Source organism: Exophiala aquamarina (genome assembly GCF_000709125.1).
Source record: "Exophiala aquamarina CBS 119918 chromosome Unknown aczIA-supercont1.4, whole genome shotgun sequence".
In the NCBI taxonomy this organism is placed as follows: domain Eukaryota; kingdom Fungi; phylum Ascomycota; class Eurotiomycetes; order Chaetothyriales; family Herpotrichiellaceae; genus Exophiala; species Exophiala aquamarina.
In genome coordinates this window covers 2,956,325-2,971,185 of record NW_013550584.1, presented here as the reverse complement: position 1 = coordinate 2,971,185, position 14,861 = coordinate 2,956,325, and the positions used below count along the sequence as shown (strand labels likewise).

Below are 14,861 nucleotides of genomic sequence, written 5' to 3'. Positions count from 1 at the left end.
TCTGTTCATTATGCACACAACATTATCTTAACACGACTAGCATCAGCTCAAGCCCATGACATTTCTCACTTCATAAGGCATACAGTGCAAAGCCTGGTCGCTCATCGACTGCCTTGTTCAACCCCCATGCTTGGCTGCTATCATCGTGGACAGTTGTTCTTCGCAAGTCTCGTCGGTACTTCCCAGCGAAGGAGCCCCCTTCTGCTCTGTGCAAAACACACCTGATACAGGCTTTGTTAGCTGTGTTTGTACATGATCGGCAGGACACTCACGTATTGTCCCAGATCACCAAGTCCCCTGGGTCATTCCAAGGTACGCTTAACGTGTATTTGTCCTGAGTTACATGGCGCATGAGCTTCTCCATCAGTTCTGTGGACTCTTCTGACGGCACATCTACCACGTGATCCATATGGGCAGCGACATATAGGTTCATTCTACCCGAAGGCTCATGCTTTTGCACGATGCGGTGCTTGTGCATTGGGTACTTTGTCACATCGAGGTCTTTGAAAAATTCAGGTGCAGCCTTTTTGCGCGACGAATAGAGCGAATGTGCTCCAATATAGTCGTGCTCGAGAAGTTTGGCCTTCAGTTCAGGATCAAGCTCTTCAAAGGCGGTCCTACTGTCAGCGAAGCCTGTGTTCCCCCCTGTGTTCGGTGGCGGCAGCTCATGAGCTTTCAAAATCGAATATGACGCTCGGCGGGGATTAAACGATGAGTCAACATGGAACAGAGCATTTCCCTTGTTGTACTGCGCACGCGCGCTCTCCGGGCTCAAGACTGTGTTCGTGTCGGCATCGATGTTCCCTGCATCGAAGAGCTCGTAGAATTCGTAGCGTGGCTTTCTCCCATTCGTCATGTACGGTCGAATGTCGTCCAACTCACCGAAACGGCGTGAGAATTCCACGTGTCCTGCATCATCCAGGCCGGTCTTCCGAAAGACGATCACACCATACTAGATATTCATCAGTGACCATTGATTCAAAGTCCGGTTCAAATACCTTCGCTGAAGCCGCGAGAATTTCTTTGAACACGTCCTCTGGAATCGGCTTCGAAAAGTCCACACCTTCGATCTCGGCCGCAAACGTTGGATGAAGCTTCTTGAACTTCAGAGTCTTGAACTCTGTCTCTGGGGTAAGGAGTAGTCCAGGCATGTCTGATGTTCTCTTTGCGGGTTGATTGAGATCGTGTATTGACCCTTCGAAACGTGCAACACCATACTGTAGGCCATGAAGGAGCAGGTTATATCCAACATTCTTCAAGACTCCGGCAGTTCTCCTTTGCTTTGCTCTAAACATCTGCCGAAGCCCCATATTCATGCCGCTAGCCTCCTTATTCCCACGATTCGCAATCAGCCTCGATATTCTCCACAGATGGGTAGTCATTTCGTGCGGGGAATGTATTCTGGCTCCCCCACTTTCCCCTCTACAAAAGCACAATCGTATGACCTCGAAACAGTTGTGGACGTGGGGTTGAACGGCCAAATGCCTTTGAAGTATCGCGCCTATTCGTCAGTGGCGCTCTTAGCAGTCTCTTGTCCACCTTTAACCATGCTTAAGTTCTTTTCGTGTTGCTTGCCGACTTCCGAAGCCTCCAACGGTAGGCGGTGCTTGCTTAGGGAAAGCCACCAGTCCGGACATAAATACATTTCAGTACACGAATAGATGCTTTTGGCTTGCGAAGTTTATGTTGAAGCCACTTGTTGCTAACCGTTTCATCCAACGTGCTATGCTCTCCACTCTCCAAGGGATACTAGGCCATTCCCCAGTACTGGAATCAGGAAATTTCCAGTAGGTCCGCTTGCAATCAGACATAATGTCCCAAGTAGGACATCTACTAAACCCAGGCGTCACTTGATTAATACGTGCCTGGCGTACTGCTGTAGATATGTGTTGCAACTCTCTAATCCCACAATATTGTCAATCAGGTAATCATAACGGAAGCATCCGAAAGACTGTGGACATCTGCGGACTCGGCCGACACACCGCCTGATGACGCCCGGATTCGGTTCAAGAAACGTATACCAGTGTACCAAAGACAACTGAAATGCCAACTTAGACCCTCATATCAGACCTTGAGGGCTTAAGAGCAGTCAACCTCCCCTCGCACCAGAGCGAAAAAGCGTTCTAGTAAAGCGAACAAGCGTCCCATACCTTGAGGGCTGTAAGTAGAAATTGAAGCTCAAGAGACGGGGATAGCGAACCAAAGGAAATTCCGGCGTCTTGCCACTTTGGCGTGCCTGCTGGTGTGTGCTCAGTCTCAGACCAAGCAACTGAGAAGGAAGCATTTGCTGAACAAAACTGTGTGGACAGTTTTCCCTATTTCTCGCGGCGCTCGACTTCTCCATCATCACAACGGCGGTGCCTTCCATCTCGTACGAATTCCAGTCCCAGACAGCCTATATCTGGATTGGCTCCGCATATCTGCTTACAAGTGCGGCGGTGACTCCAGCCTGGGGCAAAACAGCCGACATTTGGGGTCGCAAGCCCGCATTAATAAGCTCCATTGTACTGTTTGCCGGTGGATCTGCCATATGTGGATGGTCAAAGACTATTGCACAGCTGATCTCCGGCCGTGCTGTACAAGGTTCTGCGGCTGGCGGCATCGTTGTGCTCGTTAACATCTCGATTAGTGATTTATGGGACGCACGGTATGTCGGCCTTGTCTCTTTCTTACAGCCTTGTTTCCCACTTTGATGCTTTACAGGCATCGCAGTATGTTCCTAGCAACTACTGGGTTGGTCTGGGCCATTTCTGCTGGTGTAGGAACGCTTCTCGGTGGTGTATTCTCTCAGTATCTCACATGGCGATGGGCATTCTGGATCAATCTCCCGTGTTCCTTTGTCGCCTTCTTCGTTCTGCTCTTTTTCATGAGGTCTGTGCAACCACAATCGACGGGAGCCGACCGGCAAAAGTCTATGGACTGGATTGGCGCCGTCTCGATTATTGGAGTCACAGTTCTGATCCTGCTCAGTCTTGATTTCGGTGGTGTGGCCTCTCCATGGGACTCGCCGAAAGTTCTCAGCCTTCTTATCGGTGGGTTTGTGCCTTTGATCCTTTTCATGTTTTGGGAAGCCAAAGGCGCGTCAAATCCTCTCTTGCCAGGCCGCTTGCTTGACCGCACGTCGAAAATCAGCCCACTTATAGTCTGCTTCACGCACGGGTTTGTATGAGCTCACTCTCTCCAGATACCTTAGCACCAGTGCTGATTGATTGTAGGTGAACATTTCATCTTGGTACTTTTTGCCTCTATATTTTCAAGCTGTTCGAGGAGCCTCGCCGACCCGCTCTGGCGTACTGATTATGCCTATTGTTGTAGTACAAGCCATTACAGGCCTTGCAGTAGGAGCGATAGTCTCTCGCTTTGGATCCATCCGCTCGCTGATGTTTGCAGGGATGGCTCTGACCACAATTGGTTTCGGGCTGTTCGTCAGTATTGGTACCTCTACGTCCATTGTCAACACAATGGTGATTGAAGTCGTTGCTGCTCTCGGGATAGGAATAACCTTTCAAGCCCCGATGATAGCATACCAGTCAGTCGCCGTATCAGCAGATATTGCAGTTGCTACTGCGTTGTTCGGATTCGTCCGGAGTCTTTCAACTTCTATATCAGTCGTCATAGGCGGCGCTGTCTTCCAGAACAGTATGTCTACCCATGGTGCATACCTGAGCAGTGTTCTAGGGCCACAGCTAGCCCAGAACTTCTCTTCCTCGTGAGCAGCAACAAACGTGTTGGCAGGACGCACTCTACCCTTGTACCAACAGGTAGAGGTGAAGAAAGTATATGCTTCTAGTTTTAAGGATATGTGGATTATGTACATGGTTATTGGCGGACTTGGCCTTGTCCCCACGTCCTTTGTGAAGAAGCATGCACTTGCAGAGACAGGCAGTGAATCACCGAACACAAACAACGTGGAGCTTATGGGGCCTCAAAATTAGTGCCATTCTATCTGCATGCGTAGAAATTACAGTTCCGGTCGGCGCAAGGCTGAACGAAGACCTGAATAAATCGTTGTCAATGTGACTCGTCCTACCGCAATCACATTCATTTATGATTTTTTAGGATATCAGACCGCGAAACATGAGTGGACGGGATAAAAGCGCCATGTGTAAAGTCAAGTGGAGGGCAACTTCAGGATATGGATAAGGCGGTGCTCTCCAATTTCGATCGAATTCTTGGACCTCAGGAAACGAGGAACCCGCATTCCAATGGGGAGCACAGACAAAACAATGTTCAAGGACAAAGACGACAGGTTTATCCCTTGTACATGACATCAATGACGTTTTCCCTCGATAATGGCAGGGGATCACAGCAATGCTCCGTTGTCCTGCAAGGCCCCATAACCAGAAAGAAAGCACACATATGCAGTCACAGCAATCAGCAACTTGAGTTTGCAATGCCGACCGGATGGCTCGAAGAGGAGTTCAACTCTAGTCCACCATATAGCCCTCAGTACAGCCCTTCGCAGTCCAGTCACGAAGCGCAGGTAAGGGTCGTCGAAGCGGTACATAAAATTGAACTTCAGGCAATGCCAGCTATGAATCAGTCGGCTTCCGGGATGGAATCACCGCCAATCTTTCAACATTGTACTGAGGCTGCACATGGGGCATTCAGACCCGCGGTAAGGGAGGTTGAGGATGGGTTTAGAGCTTCTCAAAGACGAGGATACCCACCGCAATCATGCCAATCATGCACGGCAGCCCAAGAAGCAGAGATGAGCACAGTACTTCCAGGATTATCAACATCGCCAGTCGGAGTTGGCTTGGGGATCGAACTAGAAGCGAAATCTGGCCTTGATTCCTTGTTTAGGGCTAATGACCCTGTAGAAGACCCAGAACCTTCTCACTATCACGACAATGATGATGAAGGATCAGGATTGGGAACATTGAGAGTGTTCGAGCCCGCAATCCAGCAAAGTTATGTACAGGAAATCAAACAACTTGCACGGCAAAGGTTCGAGCAAGACCTAGCTGGCGCCCGCGGCAGTCCTGTCGAGTCAACCCTCCCAGGGCGTCAGCACTCACATCTATCGGAAGGGATAGGAGCACTTATAGTCGGTGGTCACGATATCTCTATGACTAGGTTTACTCATAATGAGAGTAATCATGAAGATTGCGGCTGCTACGGAAAATTTAATTGCGTATGTCGCCCCATCGATTGTCTCTGCGATGGTTGCGATCATAGTGACCAGATTGATAAAATGATGCAAGAACGTTGGCAACGGCGCATTGAAGTATCAGGATGTGGCTGTGCAGGTGATGAAAGCAAGTGCTCCTGTTTACCAGGGTTATGTCGGTGCGACAATTGCCATGAACATTCACGAACCAAGAGTCCCATTGGACACCCTCCGAGAGGTGGCTACGACTCTGGGCCAAACAGACCACCATGGCCATGGCAGTGGCAGGACGTGTTTCCTGGTGGAGAAATGATCTTTGATGATACAGGAAATTGGGCGGTCAGATCGAAATTCCCACCGATACCGTGGAAGGTCGTGAAAAGGTTTATAACTGAAGCCCTGCCATTCCCGCACAATATGTCACGGGAAGAGCGTGACATGGCTCTTCAAGACTTCTACAAGTTTGCGCACGGTCAGGAAATGCACCAGAGCCCAGGAGTTGATGCTTCGAAACGTGCCAGTGCAGAAAGCGATAACAATCAGATGGAAGAAGCTGGTCATTGTTCTTGCTCGGCGGGTGGAGGTTGCACATGTGCCTCAAGTGCTTGCAATTGTGTCGGAAGCCTGGAAAGTAGGTTGTGCAAAGATACCCCTTCACAAGTGACAAGCCTCACAGTCGAGTCCGCCTGTCTTTGCACCTGTGGAGGCAGTTGTAAGTGCCTATCTTGTGAATGCGGACCATCAAACAGTCTCTCACTAGTTCGTGATTCACACGATCATGAGTCAAATCTAGTGCGAGTGAGAGGTGAAGCTGTTCATCCTCCGAGGACCTTGCTCTCAGTCTTAGACCTTTCTGGAGTTCCAGGCCCTGAATGCAGATCGCAAGCGCCAGCATCAAGGCCATACTCCTATATCCAGACTCAGATGCCACCCAGTCGTCCTGACACACCACACCTGTACCCTGATACTGCCCCATCAACACCATATACATCTGAGATCAGACCGGAATATATCGAGCGGGATACTGAGTTCGAGTCAATACGCCAAAGCGTTGAGCCTGAAATGCTGTTAGCAAACTGGCAGCGTCAATCAACCCCAGCCCATCAGGATCGCTCTCTTACACCGTCCCCGATTTCCAGGAGAGGAGACGTAGACATGCTTGATAGTCCACTTGGTCGAGGTGAAGTGCCGCTCATGTCGCCCCCGATCACCTCGGTCGGAACCAATACTGGTCGGCCTATTTCACCAACACGGCCGCCCATACCGCCCATGCCTACTGGATTGAGTCCATTTAAAGTGGCTAAGCGCGATGAGAGACACAAGTCTGGAGTTCAGGGCTCAAAAGTGGACAAGCGATCAGTAACAGGGTTGCCCACGAAAGCCAAGGCTAGGTCGAAGAGCAGGAGTATCACCAAAAAGCTGAACTCTAATCGTCAGCCACATCCGACTGTAGGAGAACTTGTCGGAGGAGAACAGAGTACTATGGAAATTTCTGACAATGCTGCAGTGACCGAGCCTGCACTATTTCCTTTAGGACGGGTTGGCGCAGAAGTGGCGAATATTGAGGCGCAGATCAGCCAGCGGGAAGAAAAGGACACCAAGCAGAAAGACGGAACGCCAGTACGGCGAAGCCAACGCAAGAACAAGGGTGTCAGGAATTCCTCGGAGTTGTAAAAGTAGCTCAAACACCAAAAATTCTTCAGTGACATAGCACTTGAACCCTTCCAAACAATGCATCTCTCCAGGACCGCGTAGGACATGAGGAGGTAATATTGACCCAGAGGAAGTCGCGGAGACGTTCACGCCCAACGCAAAGAACAAAACCTGGATGATCGGTGGGAACCCCTCCCAGGCTTGCGAGATGCCCCCCCATAGGACCATTGAGGAGCGCCAGGACATCGAGATCAGGTACTCCATTGTTCACGCTTGTCACTCGGATGTCTCCAAGATCGAGGGAAGGAGTTCTCGGAGGACGTGTAGTGAACTGTGCAGGTTTTAGCAATTGAGAAGGGTTTAATATGGATCATTAGCCACTAACTTGATCAAAGCCACAGCCCAGCCTTGCTCCGATCACGCTGGCTCTCATCTCGTTCGAAGATCTCGTATTCGACGCCAAATTTCCGCAGGATCTGTGCAAGTGCGAGTCCTCCAGGTCCAGTTTCGATGATCAGGACCTTTTTGTTTTTGTTTGAAGCTGTCATTGTGGAAAGCTAGAAAGCAGCAAGTTCATGGAGAGTTCTAGAGCGCTCTCAATGATAATTGAGCGATTTGAAGAAGACTTATTGAGTACACTATTTCTAGAAGAAGAGCCTCTCTGAGAGGCTGCGTCAAAGCCATGCATGACGCAGTCATCTACCTATTTAGAAATTTCAATGCCGTTCTTTCTCGTGATTTAGCCCGACAAAGATGACGTAGCTCTAGTTGTGGTCGTGGTCAGAAATACAACGAGACTTCTGCAACTCTTCATGAGACGTTATGACGAGCACTCTCGTAACAATGGTAGCATGGACATCACTCAGATACGACCAAAGCAGCCATCAATAATTCAGTTAGCGATTCGATGTGTTACATTTGACTTCGTGTTGACAACCAAGGCGAATCGTTTCACCACATGGAGTAAGAGGGGGAGGCGGTAAGAACATATCTTTCAGCTTTTTTGCTCAAAGAAAAGCTGATCGGTAGTCATAGACCATCCCTGAAGAAGAGCTTCGGCATATGCAGGATGGGAGAGTCTTTCACCTCCGGTCGGCCACTTCATACTGATTTGGTATCCATGACATTTTCCAGCGTGCGATGGACAAAGACTCATTGATTCCTCACCAGGTACAAGTGGTTCCAGAGTACAGTTTCACAGATAGTGGTAGCACGGCACTCCTTATATGAGGTAACTCCAAGATGAGAGGACTTACTCCAACGAGATTCTGAAAGGATTCTGGACCTGATTAGTTCGTGACCAGGGGACGCTCTGCTATATGATGTGGTAACACGCGCCAATAGTCAGTACCATGACTACTGTTGAAACTGTACCCATGCGACGACACAACTGGCGTTCTATGGACCAGCGGGACCCGGAAGATTGGGTGGTTGGACATGATGTATTTTCGTGCCATCCGATTCCGTCTGTTCATCAGCACTAAGCTATTACCTGACAAAACCGACTCTCAAAGCAAGCAGCAAGAGCAGAGCATTCGTAAGAACAACGAAAATAGTGACAAGTTTGAGGTACTTCAAATATTATTGGGATAGCAGTGTAACGATCAAGAAGGGAGGCTGCAAATGGCAGACTGTATGTTGTTCACGAACCGTTTGGCTGAAGCGTAGCCCCTATGTTCAGGGGCTTGTTCAGCGACTCTAGCCTTGCACGTGCAGAGAAAGTTTCCCGAGCGGTTGCCTCTTGGCGCATTTCTTACCTCACCTCATCTTTCTCGCTGTCGTTTCCATGGTAGGCCTCGAACTATCTAGAAATTTCCACGAGCTCGACATGATTCTGAATTTCCAAGCTGCAGCTGATACATCTAGTTACTGGATGCTTTCCTTGATTTCCTTGGCTACGCCCTTTCCAGATTTGCTAGCTAACTCTACCTCACCTCTCTACGCAGCAAACTAGCTTAGGACGAACCAATAATATCACTTTGTGCGCTTGACACTGGAGTTTTTCATGGCGACGGTGTTAAAACCAATGAGTGGCATCTCGGCCGTGCAAGTGTGGTCTACTGATCGGCCTGCGACAGCTTTTTATATGCCCAGAACGGACACAGCTGTTCTCTCTTCAATCGTTAAACGGAAGGTTTTCTGCCCCTACATTACCTGATTATTCAAAGCTACCGCTAAATCATGGTAAGCAACTTGCCTATTAGGTCGACTACTTCTAGAGTGCCAGTAAGATCGTTATTGGGGTTGAGTTTCATAATTACCATCCACATTTACCCATGAATTACAGTGTAACTCGACCCCAAAACCATGCATTACACCTGGTGGGTCTTACAACATCCAGGACGTTGATTTTAAAGCTACTGCCATTATTTCTGCCTAGCGCAGTGCCATTTTGCCACTTCTCCCGCTTGATTCAAGTCTAGGCTGAATGATTTTCAGGGTACAGGATCTTCCTCTTCCTAGACAGTGAACGGGGTTTCTGCTTGTTCTGTCATAAGCTTCTATTCTGAATATTTCAATATCTGCATTGGTAATGACAAGATGCTTGGATATTTCGGCTCCATGAGCTAGATGGTTTTGGTATCTTACCGAGGGCATTGAAGGTGCGAGCGACACAGTGGCTTTATCCTCCAACCATTTGCCTTTTCAGGGTCCACACCGCCTTCTTCCACTCAAACAACTCTTTCCACCACATTCAGAGCGCCAAGAGACTCGGTGGAAAGTAGCTCGCGTACGGCCTTCTTCAGCTCATTCACATGTCTCCAACAAGCACCTCTATGTCCTGTCGGTGGCAGAAAGGCAAAACATACTTCCACTATCGAGTCCTCTGCCGTCCACCTGACAACACACTCACGCTAGGATAAAACGAAGTGAGATCTTTTGGCTCCGTATATATCTGCTTGTCTGACCGGATCAACTTATGGGACGCATACAGAGGTAACGTTAATCGACTTCTGATACGGCTGGAAATTTTGTCTCTATTCGGGCAAATGATTACGCGGTTTTCCTGACATACAGCTGCAGGCAGAGAATGATGGAGAACTGCGTGCCCAGAGACTCGAGTAAGGTATCATCATCTATGTCTGGCGAAAGGTGCCCTGTGTTACTGCCCATTTTTGGCACACCATTGAAGCAGTGAGTATGTAACTCGAAAAGCCTTGATCCTCATTCATACTATCTCCCAGCCAGCTCCCAGTATTTTACTATGTACAATATCCACTCTTACTGTTGCTGATACCACAAGACAAGCGACATCATTCAGATGTCACTCAGGCTCTTGCTCTTCTTCAACGGTGGCTTGACGGCCGCAGGACTCTTGCTTAGCGATTTCAAGAATTCCTCCTTTCTTGATCCTGTCAGATTCATATGCTCGGCCACAAACGTCCTGGGTGTCTGCGCCAACCACTGTTCAACACTGAAATCCTCAAATCTTGGTGCTCTGAACATCTCCAACATCTCCACAGGCCCGTCGCCGACATTCTCAACATAGTGGGCGTGATTCTTCAGAACCACCATCACGTCACCAGCCTGGTAGTTGAAGGTTCGGGCGCAACCGTTTGACGCGAATATTGTGACACGGGCCTTGCCGCGGATGAAGAATGACCACTCGTCAGCGTTGGGGTGCCAGTGCATCTCCCTCAAAGCGTCAGGGTTGATGATGACGTGCGCAGCCGCTACGGTCTTTGAGATAGGGAAATTGGTTGAGTCGACGATGCGAACCTCGCCACCATCAAACTTGAGAGGCTTCTGCTTTAGGAGACGGTGAGTAAATCGATGCTTAGAAGCAATGACTTGAGAGCGATCAGAATCAAGTGAGCCGGGAATGGAACCCTGGAAGATATATTTCTCTATGGCAAAGTTAGCCAGATCAGTTTGATTTCTGTTGGGGCAATTGATAAGTACCGTGCCTTGACAGTGTGTCGAAAGTGCGAGCATCCACACGGAAGTTCTTTGCTAGAATATCCTTTGGTGTTCGAGCAAGATAATCAGTCAAGAGGAAGGTCGAGTCTTCGCTAAAATTTCCATCATCAAAGACAAGCAAGAATTCGGTGCCTTCGTCTCCAGTGCCAATGATCGAATGGGGATATCCGGTTGGGAAGTACCTGCACGTCCACGCATCAACATCCATTCCTCAATCAAGCCACCGAAAGTATAAGCACTTACCAGAGATCACCTTCCTCAAGGTCATCAATGAAACTTCCCCCTTCAACATCCAGAACTGTCATTCTGCAACTTCCTTTCAGAATATATGCCCATTCGGCTTCTGAGTGCCAATGAAGCTCCCGATATACGCCAGCTTCGAGGCGCATATTGACACCAGCCAATTCCTTGGAAGTGCCTAGTTCGCGCACTGTCGTCTCGCGTGCCCAGCCACCTTCTTCAAGACGCATATGTGAGTCTGTGAAAGACCTGTGCTCCATTAACACTCTCCTCAGAACCTAACCTTCCGACTATACGTACCACTTCATGTTTGGCATCTTCCCCCCATCTGTGCTCGGTGGGCGCACCAGCGAGTAGCTCTGCTCAGCACGTTCTGGGTTATCGGGGCCGAGGATATTACTACCCTTTTCACCACGCTTTGGGACCACTCTATGTCATGGCTGGTTAGCTACTATGATGGACGGCGGTCTCTATCATCTGGGAACTAACCCATGGGCCTCCTTGACGCGCTGAGGGATGATCTCCTCCCATGTGTTGAAATTGGGGTCTCTACGTTCGTCGAGCACAGAAGCCATTCGGTGAGTCATCTCCGCGGTGTCTGATGTGGTGGTGTATGGAGTAGTCGTACCAGTAGTGAGGTTTGTTGAAGTCGAACAACTCTCGATATGATGAGTGCTTTGTATGAGCTTGCGGGTCATACAGTGAGTGCTGGGCAGAACTTCTGAGAGAGAGTAGTGCTAGTAAAGCACTGGGGGTTCTCCTGATGTTAAGAGCTACATGAAGAAGTATTCGAAGAGCATTGCTTGGTGTCCTCTCTTTCAAATATAATTCAACCGCCTTGGTACAAACAACCCTGTGTGAATCTACTACTCTAACCTGGTTTTGATGACCCCATGTTTGAGGCGCATCCACTTCGAGATTAATCTTCATAGACTGGCCTTGGAGATATCATTCCACGACTCGCGGGCTGGGTGTGCACATGTTCCTCTACCAAACGCGTAAACAGGTCAACAGATGACCAGTGCTAAAATGCCGGTGAGACAAAGAATTGTGGCATGAGGACTGTATGGTATTGGCTTGCAGCGATGGGTCAAGTCAGACAATGCTCCACAACCACCGCGAAGAGGACCAAGCCGCCCAGATGCCCCAGGCTAAACGTTCACCCTCCGTCCGCCAGGCCCCAGAGCCTTCTCCTCTCTTCAGCTTAGTTTTAGTTCTGAACCCCCATAGCAGGGGCCCAAAATAGTCGAACTATGCACTTTCAACAGCGTTGTTTCGCGGGGTACTTGTCTGTGGGCATAGGTTTGGACCTCAAGCTTATCTCCATACGACAAGGGGCAGAGGCCTTCGGCCCAACACCCTGAGCAGCTCTGTGGGCCAAGGTGCGAAATCTTTGTGCCGCGACTTTGACAAATCCTGAATGGGAGACCCGTTACTCTTGGAAACGTCAAAGCCCCTAGTGTTCTCCTGTGGACGGAACCTTGGCAGAGATCTTCAGCTCCATCTGTCTGGGGTGTCGAGATGGGACGAGGGAGATCTTGGAGAGGGAGTAATCAAGCACACTTCTCAAAACTTTCCAAGACACGTTGACCACCGTATATTTCCTCGTCTAGTCTTCCTCAGTTGAGCACTTTCAGCGCTCCTAGCTCTAAGTGAAGAGTCTACGCGTACTTCCAGAATTGTGAGCACTTCGAGTTCGATCTATTGCAGCTTAAAGAAAAATTTACTCAGCAAGCACTCATTTCTGCGAGCTATTTCCAGGTCCACGCCGGATCATCTTCACTGTAAATTTGTATCGGTTTCTCATTGGAAGGCTTGGGTGTGCTGAGGCCACAGAAGCACCATGGCAGGAAAGAAGCCCAGCGTAAGGGCAAGAATCGAGAGCATTTCTTCTCCATCCACGTCAGATGCAGACTCGGAGTCGCAGGTGTTGAATGGTAAGTTAGTCTTTGAAGCAAGCCCGGGCCGTATTACAATTAACATTCGCATCTCGATTGTCACAATGTCACTACGTACAATCTATATACCTACACTCAGAGGTTTCTACAGTACTGACGATCGAGATCAGGCTACGGCAACGGGGCGCTTAAAAAGCAGTCTCGCATCTCGAGGGTTAAAAGCCTCATGGCTCAAGATGTCCATGAAGACTGGTCCGACATAATTCTGGTCATACTCAGCTTCATATCTGGTATGGTCGACTCTGCGGTTTTCAACACCTGGAGTTGCTTCGTCAGTATGCAAACAGGTAAGTCATGCCCAGCCTCAAGATAGAGCTCCGTATTCAGCCTTAATCACCTCCGATTTTGATGCTACCGAGAAAACCCAGGGCTGACTGACATAATGTCTTAGGAAATACTGTCTACGTTGGTCTCGGTGTATCTGGCCAGCCACACAGCCAGCCATACCGATGGGTGAAATCCAGCACTGCAATTGCCTCTTTCTGTGCCGGCTGCTTTTTCTTCTCCAGGGCCTCTCGTTTCCTAGGTCCTCTCAAACGCAGCACCATGGTATCTTCCTGTATCTTCCAAGCAATCTTCTGCTTCGCAGCAGTTGCAATGGTCATTACAGGCTTCGTGCCAAAGGATGCAGGCGATAGACTACCCCATAACTTTATCGTTCTGCTACCACTCATGCTCTTGAGTTTCCAATCCGCAGGACAAATCGTCATGTCCAGATTCCTAGGGTTTGTATGTCAATAAATACCTTCCCCTCTCAGTATTTTTGAAGCTTCTCTAACACTCAAAGAACGAACTTCCTACTGTGGTCCTCACATCGACTTACTGTGACCTATTCATGGACGCAGCTCTATTCACTCTCCCAGTCGCACGGGGAGGGAATCTCAAGCGCAATCGTCGATTTATTTCTGCAATTGCTCTTGTTGTCGGCGCTGCGATCAGTGGCTTCCTGACCGAGGATGGTGACATTGCACACCCCCTCTGGATCACAGGAGTTCTGAAGATCTTTATTGCTATGACATGGGTATTCTGGCAAGGGAAGGGGGCTATTCGTCTTGAATAGAACTCCAGTGCATGTGCCAGGCATGGAGCGTTAGTAAGTGTCCAGTTAATGTCGTGACAGGAATGTGACGGTCAGCGACATTTTCTGGAATTCAGGAGCAAAGGTGCATCTGAGCTTATGTGATGTACTTTTTGCTTTTGTGTACTCGAATTGGAGTTGCTAGGGAGCAGCGAAGAGGCCATTCATGGACAAGTGCGTGATGTCGAATTGGAGGTACAAGCGTTCTAGCAGGACTAGAGCAAAAAACGAAGTAGTAGTGGTAGCAATCTAGCTAGTCACTCAGCCTCGGGCTGGGTAAAAAATTCGTAGGAGGCCTTAGCGCTTGACTCCTGTCCACAGACTTGTGACTCCCTTGGTCAGATATCGACTGCATTTGTAGATAAGGCCTCGCTTGTTTTTGACATGAAATCAGTGGGGTAAAATGCAGTTTTGCTTCGTGACCGCCTGATATCTTAGCCCCCAGGTGTATGTTGGAAAACTCAGTGAAGAATCTCACTAGAAAAAAGGTGGGAACTGGTCCGGCTGAACATATCAGCGGTCACTAACGAGCTTCCAGACTGGATCGCTTCAAGTACCTAGGTGGACACAACTGCAATTCCGATGGTTATGGGATTTAGTGGTCTGTCAAGAGCTTCCTTGATGGTTTGGTGATCGTCCAACCGTTTCAGCGAGTGGATGAAAGCGGTGACTGTCTGTGGCTGGACAACCACATGTTTGATCAATAGGAAGGGGTAGCTGGAGGCCTCTTTGCGAAAAGGATGAGCCACTCTAGAAGCTAGCCATCCGAAAGCCCCCACAACATTCACTGTGAGATAGTAGCTAAGGGGATGCTTAACAGATACCCTTTGCTATACCAAGGGAGATATCAGCGAGGCGTTTCCGGAATGAAATCCTATATAGCCGGAGAAATGTGGAA

General features: G+C 49.0%; 6 protein-coding genes across 6 annotated transcripts; 3 read left to right on the top strand and 3 right to left on the bottom strand.

Moving 5' to 3' along the window:
* Window positions 1-70: 70 nt before the first annotated feature.
* Window positions 71-1,151, bottom strand: A1O9_06173 (uncharacterized protein; the record flags this gene model as incomplete). Its single annotated transcript, XM_013405383.1, has 3 exons — window positions 71-221; window positions 273-952; window positions 999-1,151. 3 exons carry the CDS (start codon window positions 1,149-1,151, stop codon window positions 71-73), a joined length of 984 nt encoding a protein of 327 aa, XP_013260837.1.
* A 1,562-nt stretch (window positions 1,152-2,713) lies between these two features.
* Window positions 2,714-3,713, top strand: A1O9_06172 (uncharacterized protein; the record flags this gene model as incomplete). The annotated part of the gene is made up of 2 exons (XM_013405382.1): window positions 2,714-3,163; window positions 3,216-3,713. The coding sequence occupies 2 exons, from the start codon at window positions 2,714-2,716 to the stop codon at window positions 3,711-3,713; spliced, it is 948 nt and encodes a 315-aa protein (XP_013260836.1).
* A 2,309-nt stretch (window positions 3,714-6,022) lies between these two features.
* On the top strand, window positions 6,023-6,781 carry A1O9_06171 (uncharacterized protein; the record flags this gene model as incomplete). The annotated part of the gene is made up of 1 exon (XM_013405381.1): window positions 6,023-6,781. A coding segment is annotated over one exon (759 nt), but the record flags the coding sequence as incomplete, so codon positions are not given.
* A 261-nt stretch (window positions 6,782-7,042) lies between these two features.
* A1O9_06170 (uncharacterized protein) lies at window positions 7,043-7,314 on the bottom strand (the record flags this gene model as incomplete). The annotated part of the gene is made up of 2 exons (XM_013405380.1): window positions 7,043-7,097; window positions 7,166-7,314. 2 exons carry the CDS (start codon window positions 7,312-7,314, stop codon window positions 7,043-7,045), a joined length of 204 nt encoding a protein of 67 aa, XP_013260834.1.
* A 2,710-nt stretch (window positions 7,315-10,024) lies between these two features.
* On the bottom strand, window positions 10,025-11,157 carry A1O9_06169 (oxalate decarboxylase; the record flags this gene model as incomplete). The annotated part of the gene is made up of 3 exons (XM_013405379.1): window positions 10,025-10,614; window positions 10,670-10,869; window positions 10,931-11,157. The coding sequence occupies 3 exons, from the start codon at window positions 11,155-11,157 to the stop codon at window positions 10,025-10,027; spliced, it is 1,017 nt and encodes a 338-aa protein (XP_013260833.1).
* Window positions 11,158-12,770: 1,613 nt separating this feature from the next.
* On the top strand, window positions 12,771-13,945 carry A1O9_06168 (uncharacterized protein; the record flags this gene model as incomplete). Its single annotated transcript, XM_013405378.1, has 4 exons — window positions 12,771-12,864; window positions 12,996-13,172; window positions 13,277-13,614; window positions 13,673-13,945. 4 exons carry the CDS (start codon window positions 12,771-12,773, stop codon window positions 13,943-13,945), a joined length of 882 nt encoding a protein of 293 aa, XP_013260832.1.
* Window positions 13,946-14,861: the final 916 nt, after the last annotated feature.